General features: G+C 42.4%; 1 protein-coding gene and 1 non-coding gene across 3 annotated transcripts in view; one reads left to right on the top strand and one right to left on the bottom strand.

The window, feature by feature from the left end:
* Btaf1 (B-TFIID TATA-box binding protein associated factor 1) overlaps positions 1-12671 on the bottom strand; it is a 112776-nt gene extending 100105 nt beyond the window's left edge. For both annotated transcript variants that reach the window (XM_008849604.2, XM_029554328.1), the window contains exon 1: positions 12367-12671. In XM_008849604.2, coding sequence (XP_008847826.1) covers positions 12367-12380 — 14 coding nt within the window. In that variant the 5' untranslated portion in view covers positions 12381-12671. The remainder of the gene's footprint in view (positions 1-12366) is intronic.
* LOC115067092 lies at positions 3766-3900 on the top strand. The gene has a single exon (XR_003846520.1). It is a non-coding gene; the product is annotated as a small nucleolar RNA SNORA5 (small nucleolar RNA).
* Positions 12672-12913: the final 242 nt, after the last annotated feature.

Genomic DNA, 12913 nt, shown 5'->3' with positions numbered 1-12913 from the left:
GGTGGATCCCTGGGACTCAATGACAAGCCAATCTAGCCCGATTTGTGAGTTTTAGGTCAGTGAGAGACACTGCCTTAAAAAAACAAAGCAGACATTACCTTAGGAATGACACTCAAGAGTTGTTGCCTGGCATAACAACCCACATCATTTATTTCTCATCATAAACAATATAATCCTGAAAAACCAGATTTCGTTCTACATTACTAAAATATCACACCTAAGTCACCAATGAACTTTTAAGCTCCAAATCCAATAGCATTCTTGAAAATAAAAATTTTCTTGACTTTTCTTTGACATCTGATACCAACAACTATCACTTCTTAAAATACTTTCCTTCTTGGGGCTGGAGGGATGGCTCAGTGGTTAGGAACACTGACTGCTCTTGCAGAGGACCCTGGTTCGATTCCCAGCACCCACATGGCGGCTACGAACCATCCTTAACTCCAGTTCCAGGGGAATCCAAAGCCCTCTTCTGACCTCTGTGGCATCGCACAACATGCGTGCACTCACATACATGCAGGCAACACACTCATACACATAAAATAAACATAATAAAATATTTAAAAAACACAAAACTTTCCTTCTTCCGTTCTGGCATTACCTTGCTATTCTCCAAACTCATCTTTCCTTGGCTCTCCTATTCTTACCTCTCTCAGGATGTACATTCCAAACACAGACAGCTTTGGCTGCTCAAAGCTCACCTTTAGGAAACTGTGTGCTATTGTTTGTTTATACCCAGTACAAATACTTCCCAAATTTACCTCATCTGTCACACTCCCAAATGCCTGGCAAGTATAACTTGATACTAAATGTGATCCTGCTGCCAGATTAACTTCTTAGAGCGTTCTTTATATCTTACTCTGAAACTTTCAGTGACTCCCCTTTATCTACTACATGGTAATACAAAACAAAGAAATATAACCAGAATATAAATCTTTGGGTTTCCACAATATTGCTTAGGCTTTTTTTCTTTCAGATTGCCTTCTTTTTTACCTCCATCTAAATTTATTTATTTATTTATTTATTTATTTATTTATTTGTCTTTTTGTACCTCAGCTGGCCTGGAATTCAATATGTAGACCAGGCTGGCCTTGAAGTCACAGAGATCCACCTGCTTCTTGCCCCGAGTGCTGGGATTAAAGGCATGCACCACCATTCTCAGCAACTTATTTCATTTTTGAAGCAGAGTCTCATGTAGCTGAGACTGGCCTTGAACGCCTGTTCATTCACCTCCACCTCCCAAGTACTGAGATTACATGTATGCACCACCACATCCAGCTTAAGCAGTGCCTCAGGTTAAAGGCAGGGCTTTATGCATGACAGACAAGGTAAGTACTCTAGACAACCACTCTAACTGAGCTCCAACAATGCCTTTTCACAGCCTAAACAATGCCTTTTCTCAAGGGCTGGAGAGATGGCTCAGCAGTTAAGAGCGCTGCCTGCTCTTCCTGAGAACCTGGGTTCAGCTTCCTAGCACCAATGTGGCAGCTAAGAACTATGCATAACTCCAGTTCCAGGGGATCGAATGTCCTCTTCTAGCCTCCACAGGCATTACATGGCATTGATGCACTTATATATAATGCAGTTAACATAAAATACAATAAAGTTGCTAAATCTTTTCAGAAAATGCCTTTTCTCATAAACTGTGCATGGTCCTAACTTCAAGGCTAACCTGTGCTGATTACATCAAACCCTGTCACAAAAAGGTATTTTCTTGGCTCATCAGTAAACTCTAATCCATCAAAATTCTGCCAGTCTTTCACCTTCTTAAAATAATTCCAGGGGTTGGGGAGATAGATATCTCAGTGGGTAAAGCACTACTTGTGCAAGTGGGAGGACTTGAGTTCAAAACCCCCAAACCCACATAAAGCCAGATGCAGTAGTGAGAATATATAGCATTCCTAGAGGCAGGGGAGGCAGAATCTGAGGAATCCTTGAAAGCTCACGGGCTAGTTAGCCTGGCTTACACATTAGGGTTGGAGGTGAGGACAAAAGGAGACCCTGTTTCAAAATGGTAGTGTCAAAGACTAACAAACATGTGGGACTGTCCTGATCACATGTGCATGGTGGAACTCTTGTGACCACATTCACACACATGAATGTGCATGCACATGCTAACACTTCATACACACAGAAAGACTAAAACAAGAACTTCCAGCTGGGCACAGTGGCACACGCCTTTAATCCCAGCACTCTGGGAGGCAAAGGCAGGAAGATCTTTGTGAGTTCAAGGGTAGCCTGTTCTACAACAGGGAATTCCAAGCCAGTCAGGGCTATACAGTGAATTCCTGTCTTTAAAAAAAAAAAAATAAATCAGAATACTGTATAATAGAGATTACTTCAACTTCTGAAAACTACGTGAATTCTCATCTTCAACAGCCATTTAGGCACTTACTATGCTGTGTGTTTGTGTGTGCGTTTGTGTGTGTGTGTGTCGTTTCTTAAGTTAACTTGGCACAAGACTGTCTTATTAAGCTTCACTTTCTTCAATGATTGCCGTGGCTATTTTTATCTCCCTCAATACAATGCACAATATTCAACTATTTGTTATGTTAAAATCATAGATAAGGAAAAGTTCAAGTTTCTTGGAGACAAGTTTAAGCACAATTTTAAGAAAAGAAAGACTACACAATATATTACAATTCTTCTGCATCCTTTTAGAATCCGTAAAAGTTGTATTACATAATAGGCTACAAAAACAACAGAACTGATGCTAATGTAATGTTTGCATAAGAGAAAATATCAGCACAGCATTCTGATCAAGGCATCCATGTCAGTTCCAAGCAGCAAGCTGAAAGAGGTCAACCAGTAGGCACTGCAATCCTTCAATAACTTCCAGACCTTAACTCAAAATTTCCTTTGTCCTCTACCAACCAGCTTCAATTAGAACCACAATGCTACCCACAGATCTGAGTCCTCTAAACTAATACTGATACTATCCCACTAAGTTCTTCTTGCCTTTCCCTTCTCTAGAGCCTTTATCCCAATGCTATGTCATGCTACCTCTGCTCATCTACCAGCCAACTGACCTAAGAGTAGGAAATCAGCTCACTTTCTCCTTCAATTCTAGCCTGTTGAGTCTCCTACCACTGCCAACAGTAGACAAACTTGCTTCTCTGAGCAAGGAGTAAGGACATAAGAATGCTTCTCTGGTCCTTTTGGAGTTCTCCATTCCTCATCTGAAATAGCAAATTAGAGACTACAAAAAAGAGAAAACAAAGGGATGAACAGACAAGGATCTGACAAGAGGGCAGTCTGACCTGTTACTCTACTGTAGCCAGCTATGAGGCAAGCAGGGTTTGCAATGGGGCCAGGACACAGTGATACAGGGTGAACTGGTAGAGGGGAAAACACATGAGATAAAGTCAGTATTATGTCAGACAGTGAGCATGACCCTTGGTGAGAGAGGGGTCTGGAGGTTAGGTCTCAGAAGAGAAATGAAAATAAGGGCAAGAGAACTTGGAACAGTACTTATACCAAGTATCTTTAAGACCATCCTGTGTTGTCCTCCTGAGTACTAGGATTGCAAGCATGCACCACCATGCCTGGCTACCACAAAACATCTTTTGGTTAAAATTTCTCTTACAGAACAGCTAGTAGGAAAAGAAAAGGAGCCATTATTCATTCTCCAAGGATATACAGATGGAAGAAACAAAGGTAACATGCCAAATTGAATGGAGGGTATCAGGAACAGCAGAATTTAAGTTAAGACATATTTGATAATATCCACTAGTCATGACTCTACTGGTATGAAATCTTGCTTTGTGCAGTCATGTCAAATTCAGCGCCTACCATACAGATGGCAGGTTTCTGGCCCAAAAGGCTGCCATAGAAATACTGTGACTCATGGACTCTGTACCCCTTACCTAGGCTCAGGGATAAATTTGGTCACAGACATCAAGAAAAAAAAGAAGACAAGCCGGGTGTGGTGGCACACGCCTGTAGTCCCAGCACTTGGGAGGCAGAGGCAAGCGGATCTCTGTTAGTTCAAGGCCAGCCTGTTCTACATAGTGAGTTCCAGGACAGCTCCGGCTACAGGGAGACCCTGTCTCAAAAAGACAAAAAAAAAAAAAAAAGTACGACAAAGAAGAAATCTGGCCTGTTTTCAATTCAGAAATAATACACAAAGCATGACTCATGTTTGCTTCACCAACCTGTAAATTCAAAAAAATGCTTTTAAAAAGTGTTTTAAGGGGCTGGAGAGACAGCTCAGTGGTTAAGAGCACGAACTGCTCTTGCAGAGGACCCAGGTTCGGTTCCCAGAACCCATATGGTGGCTAATAACTCCAGTTCTAGGGCATCCAATGCCCTCTTGATCCCCATGGGCACTGCATGACACAGGTATAGTTACATACATGCAGGCACTACACTCATACACATAAAATTAAAATTTTTTTTAAGGAAATTATACCTTTTTAAAATGGTTAAAATGATTAATTTTGTTATGTGTTACCAGAATCAAAAATAAAACCATGGCTGGGGGTGGAGGTCGGTTGTAGGGTGCTTTAGCATGTGCAAGTCCCTGGATTTGATCACCAGCACTGTAAAACAAACTTCATAAAAGTATTTTGAGAAATAAACCAAAGCAACAGACTAGAATTTACCACACAGAGTGAAACGGAAAAGCTTCTAAAATGCCTCTAGTTCTTCCTGTTCATCTCTGAATTTTCTAAAGAATGAACTATTTACTAAAATATAATTTACAATAATAGTTCCTGTCACTCTTATAATAGACCGAAATTGACAGTGAAGGAGTAGGTGTAGCATTGTGTTGTCCCATATAAGTCATTATTTCCCCTATCCTTGTAATTTTCCCACATTGGAAACTTCCTTTGTCAGCCTAAAGCTCAGCACTTAGGAGGCAGAGGTCCAGGGCTCTATCACTCAGCCACAGGAAACTGACCATTTTCTTTTATTTGGCAGAATAAGCTTGTGGAAACAATGTTTCTCTGAAGTATCAGCAGTACAGTAAGAAGTAACAGGCTGAAAAAAGGTCTGCTCATATGTAACAATTTGTTTCTTCAGGAAGAAATATGTTTCCTCCCCTACCCTCAATCTTTTTTAGCTGTATCATTTTCAATGCACAGACCTAAAGTATGGCTTATAAACTAATCAAATTCTAAATGTTGTCTACAAATTTTATTAAGTATTTTATGTGTATGTGTGGTGCCTGAGTATATGTATACATACCTCCTGCATGCCCCATGTATACAAGAGCTGGCAGAGGTCAGACGCAGTCAGATCCCCTAGAGCTGGAGTTACAGGCAGCTATAAGCCACCATGTGGGTGCTGGGAACAGAATCCAAGGCATCTGCAAGAGTTGCAAGTGCTCTTAACCACTAAGCCATTTTTCCAGCCCTTGTATAGATAAGCAGATCTTTTCTCAGCATGTTACTTCTTACATCACTTTTTATGCATAAACCAGAAAAATAAATACTATAAACTACATTCTTAGAAAAACTATTGGCTAGCTGACAGAAAAATACTACTGTACAACAGTTGACTCAATTATGGTATAAATAGGCAAAGATCATAAACAATCCTCTTTAAAAAAATCTGTATTCCAGTGGGTGAGATAGTTTATCTAATAAAGGCACTTGCTTACTGCTAAGCCTGAGTGAACTCAATTCTCAGAACTCACATGGTGGAAGAGAACTGACTCCCGTAAACTGCTCTCTGACCTCCAAATGCACCATGTATTCACAGCGCACGTGCACACACACACACACACACACACACACACACACACATTTTTTTTTTTAATTTATATTGAGTAGGGCATGACACATGCCTGTAAACCCAGTAGTCAGGAGGCTGAGGAAAGAAGAATACAAACTAGAGGTCAGTATGGGTTACATATTAAGACCCTGTCTTGGGGCTGGAGAGATAGCTCAGGAGTTAAGAGAACTTGCTGCTCTTGCAGAGGACCTGGGTTCAGTTCCCAGCACCCACATGGCAGCTAACAACCATCTATAACTCCAGTTCCAGGGAATCTGACACCTTCTTCTGACCTCCGTGGGCACCACAAGGGTACTCTTACATACATGCAGGCAATACGTCACACAAAAAAATAAAAAACCCACCAAATCTATATTAAGCCTTTGAACCTAATAGTTATAGATTCTAGTTGGTTTACGGTTTACTGTTCAGCAATTTACTGTTAGTTGTTTAATTCCCATTAAGTGAAAAAAAGATAATGGGACAGATTCTCACAAAGCACGACAACAGAACTCAAAAGATTTAGCAATTATGACTTCAAATTGTTTGCAAGCAGCACTAAAAGCTTATGTATTAATTTGGTGGGGGAAGCTGAAGTTGGCTTTGTGAGACAGTTATACAGTGAGTAAGCTTAGCTGACATTCCAACATCCACATTTCACAACATTGGGGCCTAGAGAATTGCTCAGCAGTTTTAAGAATACTGACTGCTCTTGCAGAGGAACCAGCATCCACATGGCAGCTAACAACCATTTATAACTCCAGTTCCAGGGAATCCGATGCCCTCTTCTGATCCCCAAGAGAAGTGCATGACATGGGTGCACCTGCCTACACGCAGGCATTACTCTCATACACATAAAAATAGTAAGAGCCAGGCATAGTGATATACACCTTTAATCCCAGCACTAGTGAGGCAGAGCAAGGCAATCTCTCTGTAAGTTCCAGGCCAGCTGGGGCTATAGGGAGACCCTGTCTCAGAAAGACCAAAATAAATACATACATAAGTAATTTTTAAATAAAGACAACATTGTTTCTTACTCTGACATGTATCTGATCTCTCTGAAGAGTCTAAAAGGAGTCACACATTTTTCAGTGATATTTCACTGAATTTTACAGAGAACTTCAAATGCTGACTGCATTTGTAATCTTAAAGAGACACAAAGTTATTTATACAAGATTTATGTCAGGGGCTAGAGAGATGGCTCAGCGGTTAAGAGCACCAGCTGCTCTTGCAGAAGACCCAGGTTTGATTCCCAGAACCAACATGGCAGTTAACAACCATCTATAACTCCAGTTCCAGGGGATCTGACACCTTCTTCTGACTCTGAGGGCACTGCATGACACAGGTGCACTTTCACACAAGCAGGCAATACAGTCATACACATAAAATAAAAATAATAAAACTTTTTTTTTTTTGTCTTTTTGAGACTGGGTCCTCTCTGTAGCCACAGCTGGCCTAGCACTCGCTATGTAGACCAGGCTGGCCTTGAACTCACAGAATTCTGCCTGCCTCTGCCTCCCAAGTCCTGGGACTAAAAGTGTGCACCACCACGCCTGGCATAATAAAACATTTTTTTATAAAAGATGTATATCACCCACAGATCAAAGCTCATCATGCATTTCAGAATTTGCCATATTAAAAATACAATAAAGCCAAGCCTTGATAACAATATAAGCAGTCTAATTAAGACAGGGTCTCCCTGTAGCCCGAGCTGGCCTAGAACTCCCTATGTAGACCAGGTTGGCCTTGATCTCACAGATATCCACCTGCCTCTGCCTCCCAAGGGCTGGGATTAAAGGTGTGCACCACCACACCCAGCTCTAAGTCTAAAATTTCTGATCATACAAAATACAAGGCCAGCCAGCTATAAAGGTGCACACCAGATTACAATTTTGAGGCAAACTTGGGCCCCATCTTGTAGGACATGGTGGACACACCTTCAATCCCAGCAACCGGGAGATGGAGGACAGTGAATTTCTGAGTTCAAGGCTACACAATGAGACCCTGTATCAAAAAGAAAAAAACAAGAATTACATTACAAAGGCTATGCTATCACAGGACTTATTAGAAAAATTTTAAACTATTTTGATGATTTCTTTTTAAAAAGTATAATCCTGACCGATATTCAAAGCCATAATGAACTGTTTTTTTCTGCCCAACAAAAAAGCACAGCTAGGTGCTGGTCCTGCTGGTGTACCCCCATAATCCTAGCACTCACAGGATGCAGAGGAAGGATAACTAGTTTGAGCCAACCTGGAGCATATATCCAGACCCTGTCTCACAAAACCAAGGCTAAGAATATAGTTCAATGTTAAAGTATGCCTGGCAAGTCCCTGAATTCTCCCCAGCAACAAAACAAAAACCTGTAACTAGGAAACAATCATTGGAAAACACTTCAAGTATTCTAGTATTCATAAATTAGGGTAAAATCATAAAAGGTATGATGGGGGTGGGGGATGAGGTGTAGAGAAAAAAACAGGCAGTAACAAACCCCTGTGGTTTCAGCTGGGAGAAAATCAAACAGGATAATTCTTTGAATCCAAGAGTTAGAACATCCTGAGTTAGACCTACATCAACATCACTGTCTCCAAAAAGAAAAAAAAAAAAACAAACTTGTACTGAGTGGCTACTAGGAGCCAGGTGCTCTCCGGGGAGAGGAAGATCATAGGCACATTTCTCTCTCATACAGAATTTGTTAATCAAGTAAGGGAGATATTAATTAAAAGGGCTCTCCTCCAACAATCTCACACACCATGGTGGGCATGTGCCCATACACACAAATGCATGAATGCATACACACACATACACACGCACACACACACACACACACACACACAATAAATCCAAAATTTTTTAAAAATATTATGAATGGCAAAAATACACATCCTTGCAAATTGTACAGGTTAAGTAAAACCTGAAAAGGCTCCCTGAATAGTGACATATAAATACTTAGGCCAAAAACTATGATTGGATCAGGAAGATTTGAGATGGGGAAATAAATGTTCCAGTCATAAAAGCGTGGGAAGGGAACATCAAAACAGATTCTGGGGAGGGAAGATAAAAGGAAGGTAGGAGGGCTGGAGAGATGGCTCAGCAGTTAAGAGCACTAGGTGCTCTTCCAGAGGACCCAGGTTCGATTCCCAGCACCTATATGGAGACTAAAACTATCTGTAGCTCTAATTCCAGAGGATCTGACACCTTCTTCTGGTCTCCAGAGACTTAGCACAACTTGTGAGCACTTGCGTACATGCAGGCAAGACACTCATACATATAAAATAAAAATAAAGTGAGGGAGGGAGAGAAGTGCAGAGAACTTGATGCAAGATGAAAATTTGGAAGATGTTAGGGAATCTGGACTTTATCCTAAGGCAATAGAAAACTAGTAAGTCTTAAGCAGAAAACTAATCACGTTAAATTTGCAGTATTAGCAGATGACGCATCAGAAGTGAAGAATAAAGTGGAATGAGATGCCAGAGGAGACAAGTGGACAGAAAGAGGGTATTGTAGGCTTGAGATGGCTCAGCAGGAAAAAGCACCTGACACATGGGCCTGACTACCTGAGTTCTAGACCCATCTCAAGGTGGAAAGGAGAAAACTGACTCTCTTTTTTTTTTTCTGTCTTTTTGAAGGAGGGTCTCCCTGTAGCCCCAGCTGTCCTGGAACTCACTATGTAGACCAGGCTGGCCTTGAACTCACAGAGATCCACCTGCCTCTGCCTCCCAAGTGCTGGGACTAAAGGCGTGCGCCACCACAACCGGCTCAAAACTGACTCTCTTAACCTGTCCTCTCACCTCCACATGCACACTCTTACACACATCACACAATTTTTTTTTTAAAGATTCATTTCTCTGTGCTTCCTGAACTGCACATGCAGTGTGACCAGCTGTCTCACACTCCAGCCACCATATGCCTTCCCCACCATGATGGATGCAACCCTCAAAATGAGGTAAAATAAACCCTCCTTTCCTTTAAAAAAAAGAGGGGCTGTTGCTGTTGCAAATGTCTTAGAATAGAGATGGTGGTAGATGGAAGGCTAGGACAATCGGTGAAAACAGACAAAAACACTGGCTGCAGAAAATTAGAAAGGTAGGGCAGGACTGTATGCAGTAACTAGCTGGACAAAGGGAGAGGGAAAGACAAAATAAGTCAGATCAGTCCCAGATTTCATACCCCAACAATTGGGCAAATGATGTTATCAATGTATTTCCTTTCTTTTAGAATGTTTGCAATGTCCTAAAAAGACAGTTTCCCCTAAGTTATGCACCTAGTACAAACAATACAAAATATTTTAGATTTGATTCTGGCAAATGATTTTTATCTCTTAAGCTACCATGAGCTTATATTTTAAAAAATATTTTATGATTTTTATTTTATGTATATGAGTGTATTGCCTGCATGTGTGTAAGTGCACCCATGTCACGCGATGCCTGAGTTCAGAAGAGTGTGTCGGATTTCCCTGAACTGGCCTTTAAGGCAGTTGTTAGCCTCTATGTGGGTCTTCTGCAAGAGCAGCCAGTGCTCTTAACTACTGAGCCATCTCTCCAGCCTCAGCCTCTATTTTTAAATGAGCCTCTATTTCCACAATACCAAGGAGAAAGAAAATTTATTTAGCACAGGCATAAGCTTAGTGCATGAAGTCATGCCTGAAACTACCAAGTTTGCTTTTCTGGTTTTGTTCTGTTTTTTTGAGACAGGGTCTCCCTGTAGCCCCAAATGGCCTGGAGCTTGCTATGTAGACCAGGCTGGCCTCAAACTCACAGAGATCCACCTGCTTCTGCCTCCCAGGTGATGGGATTACAGGCATGCGCCACCACACCCTCCCAAGTTTGCTTTTTCAAAGTGAATGCACAAATATAAAAAGAACAGCCAATATCCCTAAAACACACAAGGTGTCCCAAAATATTTTCCTTGCACTTACATTACTAACAGAAGCAGCTTTCATAAAATGTGACTGACTTTAATGTTGACAGTAAATAAGAAAAAATGTGCAGGGGGAAAAAAAATTATTACTCTGAAATCCAACTGCGAGGACAAAAGGCCTTCAAAACCCACTCCATCTTTCAGAAAATAGATGTCTTTTTTTTTTTTAATCATCAGGAAGTCTTATTTTATTTTTTAATATTTTATTATTTTTATTTTACGTGTATGCGTGTATTGCCTGGGTGTAGGTAAGTGCACCTGTGTCGTGCAATGCCCGTGGAGGACTGAAGAGGCTGTTGGATCCCCTGGAACTGGAGTTACAGACAGTTGTTAGCTGCCATGTGAGTGCTGGGATTCAAACCTGGGTTTTCTGCAAGAACAACCAGTGTTCTCAACCGCTGAGCCATCTCTCCGGGGCCAGTTAAGGCTTTTTAAACATTATCATTTTGTCTCTATATCCAACTAATATGCAAATATACAGTGTGCTTTAAGTACTAATTCCCCTAAACATAGAAAAGTTTGAGAAACAAATCTCATATTGTTCATGTATTGATTATATCTATGCTTCTACATGTAGGGTAACAAATTATAAGATATACTTTCCAGAAATTAAAAATACCATTTGTATTTTCTTAAGGCAGTTTTATACATGCCAAAAGAATAATTTTCTCCCACTGACTGGATTAGTCTACTTATGAAATAAAAATAAGATACCCCGTTCTATCGGTACCTAGCAACCCCCTTCGCTCAACTCCCATGGGCTTCTCCTACACACTATTTCATCAGTTACCTAGGGAGGCTTTGAGGGATGGGCTAGTCTTTCTTTACAAAACAGATAAAACATCAGCATGACATGTGCTGAAGGAATGTGTTCAATTAATTATGAAAAATGAATGAGAACTGTTGCTTTTCCTCATCTAGCACCTTCATCTAGTCCATGTGGTAAAAGGACCCAATTATTAAAAAAGTCACCTCATCAGCCCTAAAGAACTTGAGGACTCTATCCTACTGTCATCACTAACAATCCCCTACTTAAATGTCATCGGGCCACCAAAATCAAATCTTTCAAACTTTTCCAACCACTCTATCAGAAAAAAAAAAAAAAGAGAGAGAGCTCTTCCTATAAGCCGTACAAGTAAATGTCAAAGCGTTTCTATAGTTTTCTTACTTTCCCACAGTGGGAAAATTTTTACAGTAATTTAAGATCTGTGATGTCTCTTGAAAGACTACTCCACGAACAACGGAAAGCGTACTGCTGAACAAAAAGAGGAATTACACTTAAAGAAAAATGTCTTAGGAAAAAATGTGTCAGGTTTTTGTTTTTTTAATTTAGCAAAACCAGACGGACTCTTAGATAAGTCACTCAAATCTCCCCTCCGACAGTTTCAAGTCTGGCCATGAAATGGAGGTTGGGGCTCAGACTTAGGATATACTAAGAGAGATGAGAGACTTCCCTAGAATTGAAAGAGGGAAGAGAAACCAGAGGAACGAAGTGAAGAAAAAGAAAGAAACAAACCAGCTCTAACGCGCCAACGAGTCTTAACGAGATAAAAGCCATTCTTGGGTCGACGGACTGTCTCCGAGAAACCCGAGCTCCCGCTCCTGCCAGCCGAGGGGCGAACTCCCAAGTTTGGGCGAAAAGGCGCCGGAGTTCCGCGACCACGAGAGGCGCCGGGAGGAGCCGCAGCCTCGCCCGCTTCCCGTTAGCCGGCGGAGAGCGACACCCACCTGGAGACCGCCATGGCCGGCGCCGGAGGTTCGGAGCTGCCCGCGAGCTACGCGCCGCGCCGCTCGGACGCTCGTTTCCCAAGCAGAGCGGCACAGGCCCAGGCCGCCGGGCGGAGGGCAGCAGGCGGGGCGGTACGGGGCGGCCGGTGGGGACCTTCGGGCATTGGCCGCCCACAGCAACTTGTCCCCGGCGCGCGACGGAGCCGGGGTCCCACACACAGGCGGAGGCGGCGCCGCTCTGACCCGCACCACTTCAAACCTGGGGCCCCCAGCCCCGCTCTCTGCTGACGCAGGCGTCGGCACGCCGGACTGAGCGTCAGCGCGCCGGAAGTGACGTCATCGCCCCGCAAAGCTGTTGCGCCCGGGCGGGCGAGCTAGTGGAGCCGGAGAGGGTCGGTCCGGTTCGTCCTAGGTGGCGGGCGCTTGGAGGAGGCGCGGATGGTGGGGGTCAGGGAGGACTGCTGAACTTCTAGTTAGGGAGAGAAGTAAATGAGGTCTGCTTGGCTTTCCAGGGACGTAATGAAAGTTCAGAGCCGTGCTCCCCAAG

The sequence above is a fragment of the Nannospalax galili genome, unplaced genomic scaffold (genome assembly GCF_000622305.1).
Source record: "Nannospalax galili isolate Female #2095 unplaced genomic scaffold, S.galili_v1.0 scaffold384, whole genome shotgun sequence".
Taxonomy (NCBI): Eukaryota; Metazoa; Chordata; class Mammalia; order Rodentia; family Spalacidae; genus Nannospalax; species Nannospalax galili.
Note: the sequence above shows the minus strand (reverse complement) of the source record. Positions and strands in the feature narration are given on the sequence as shown.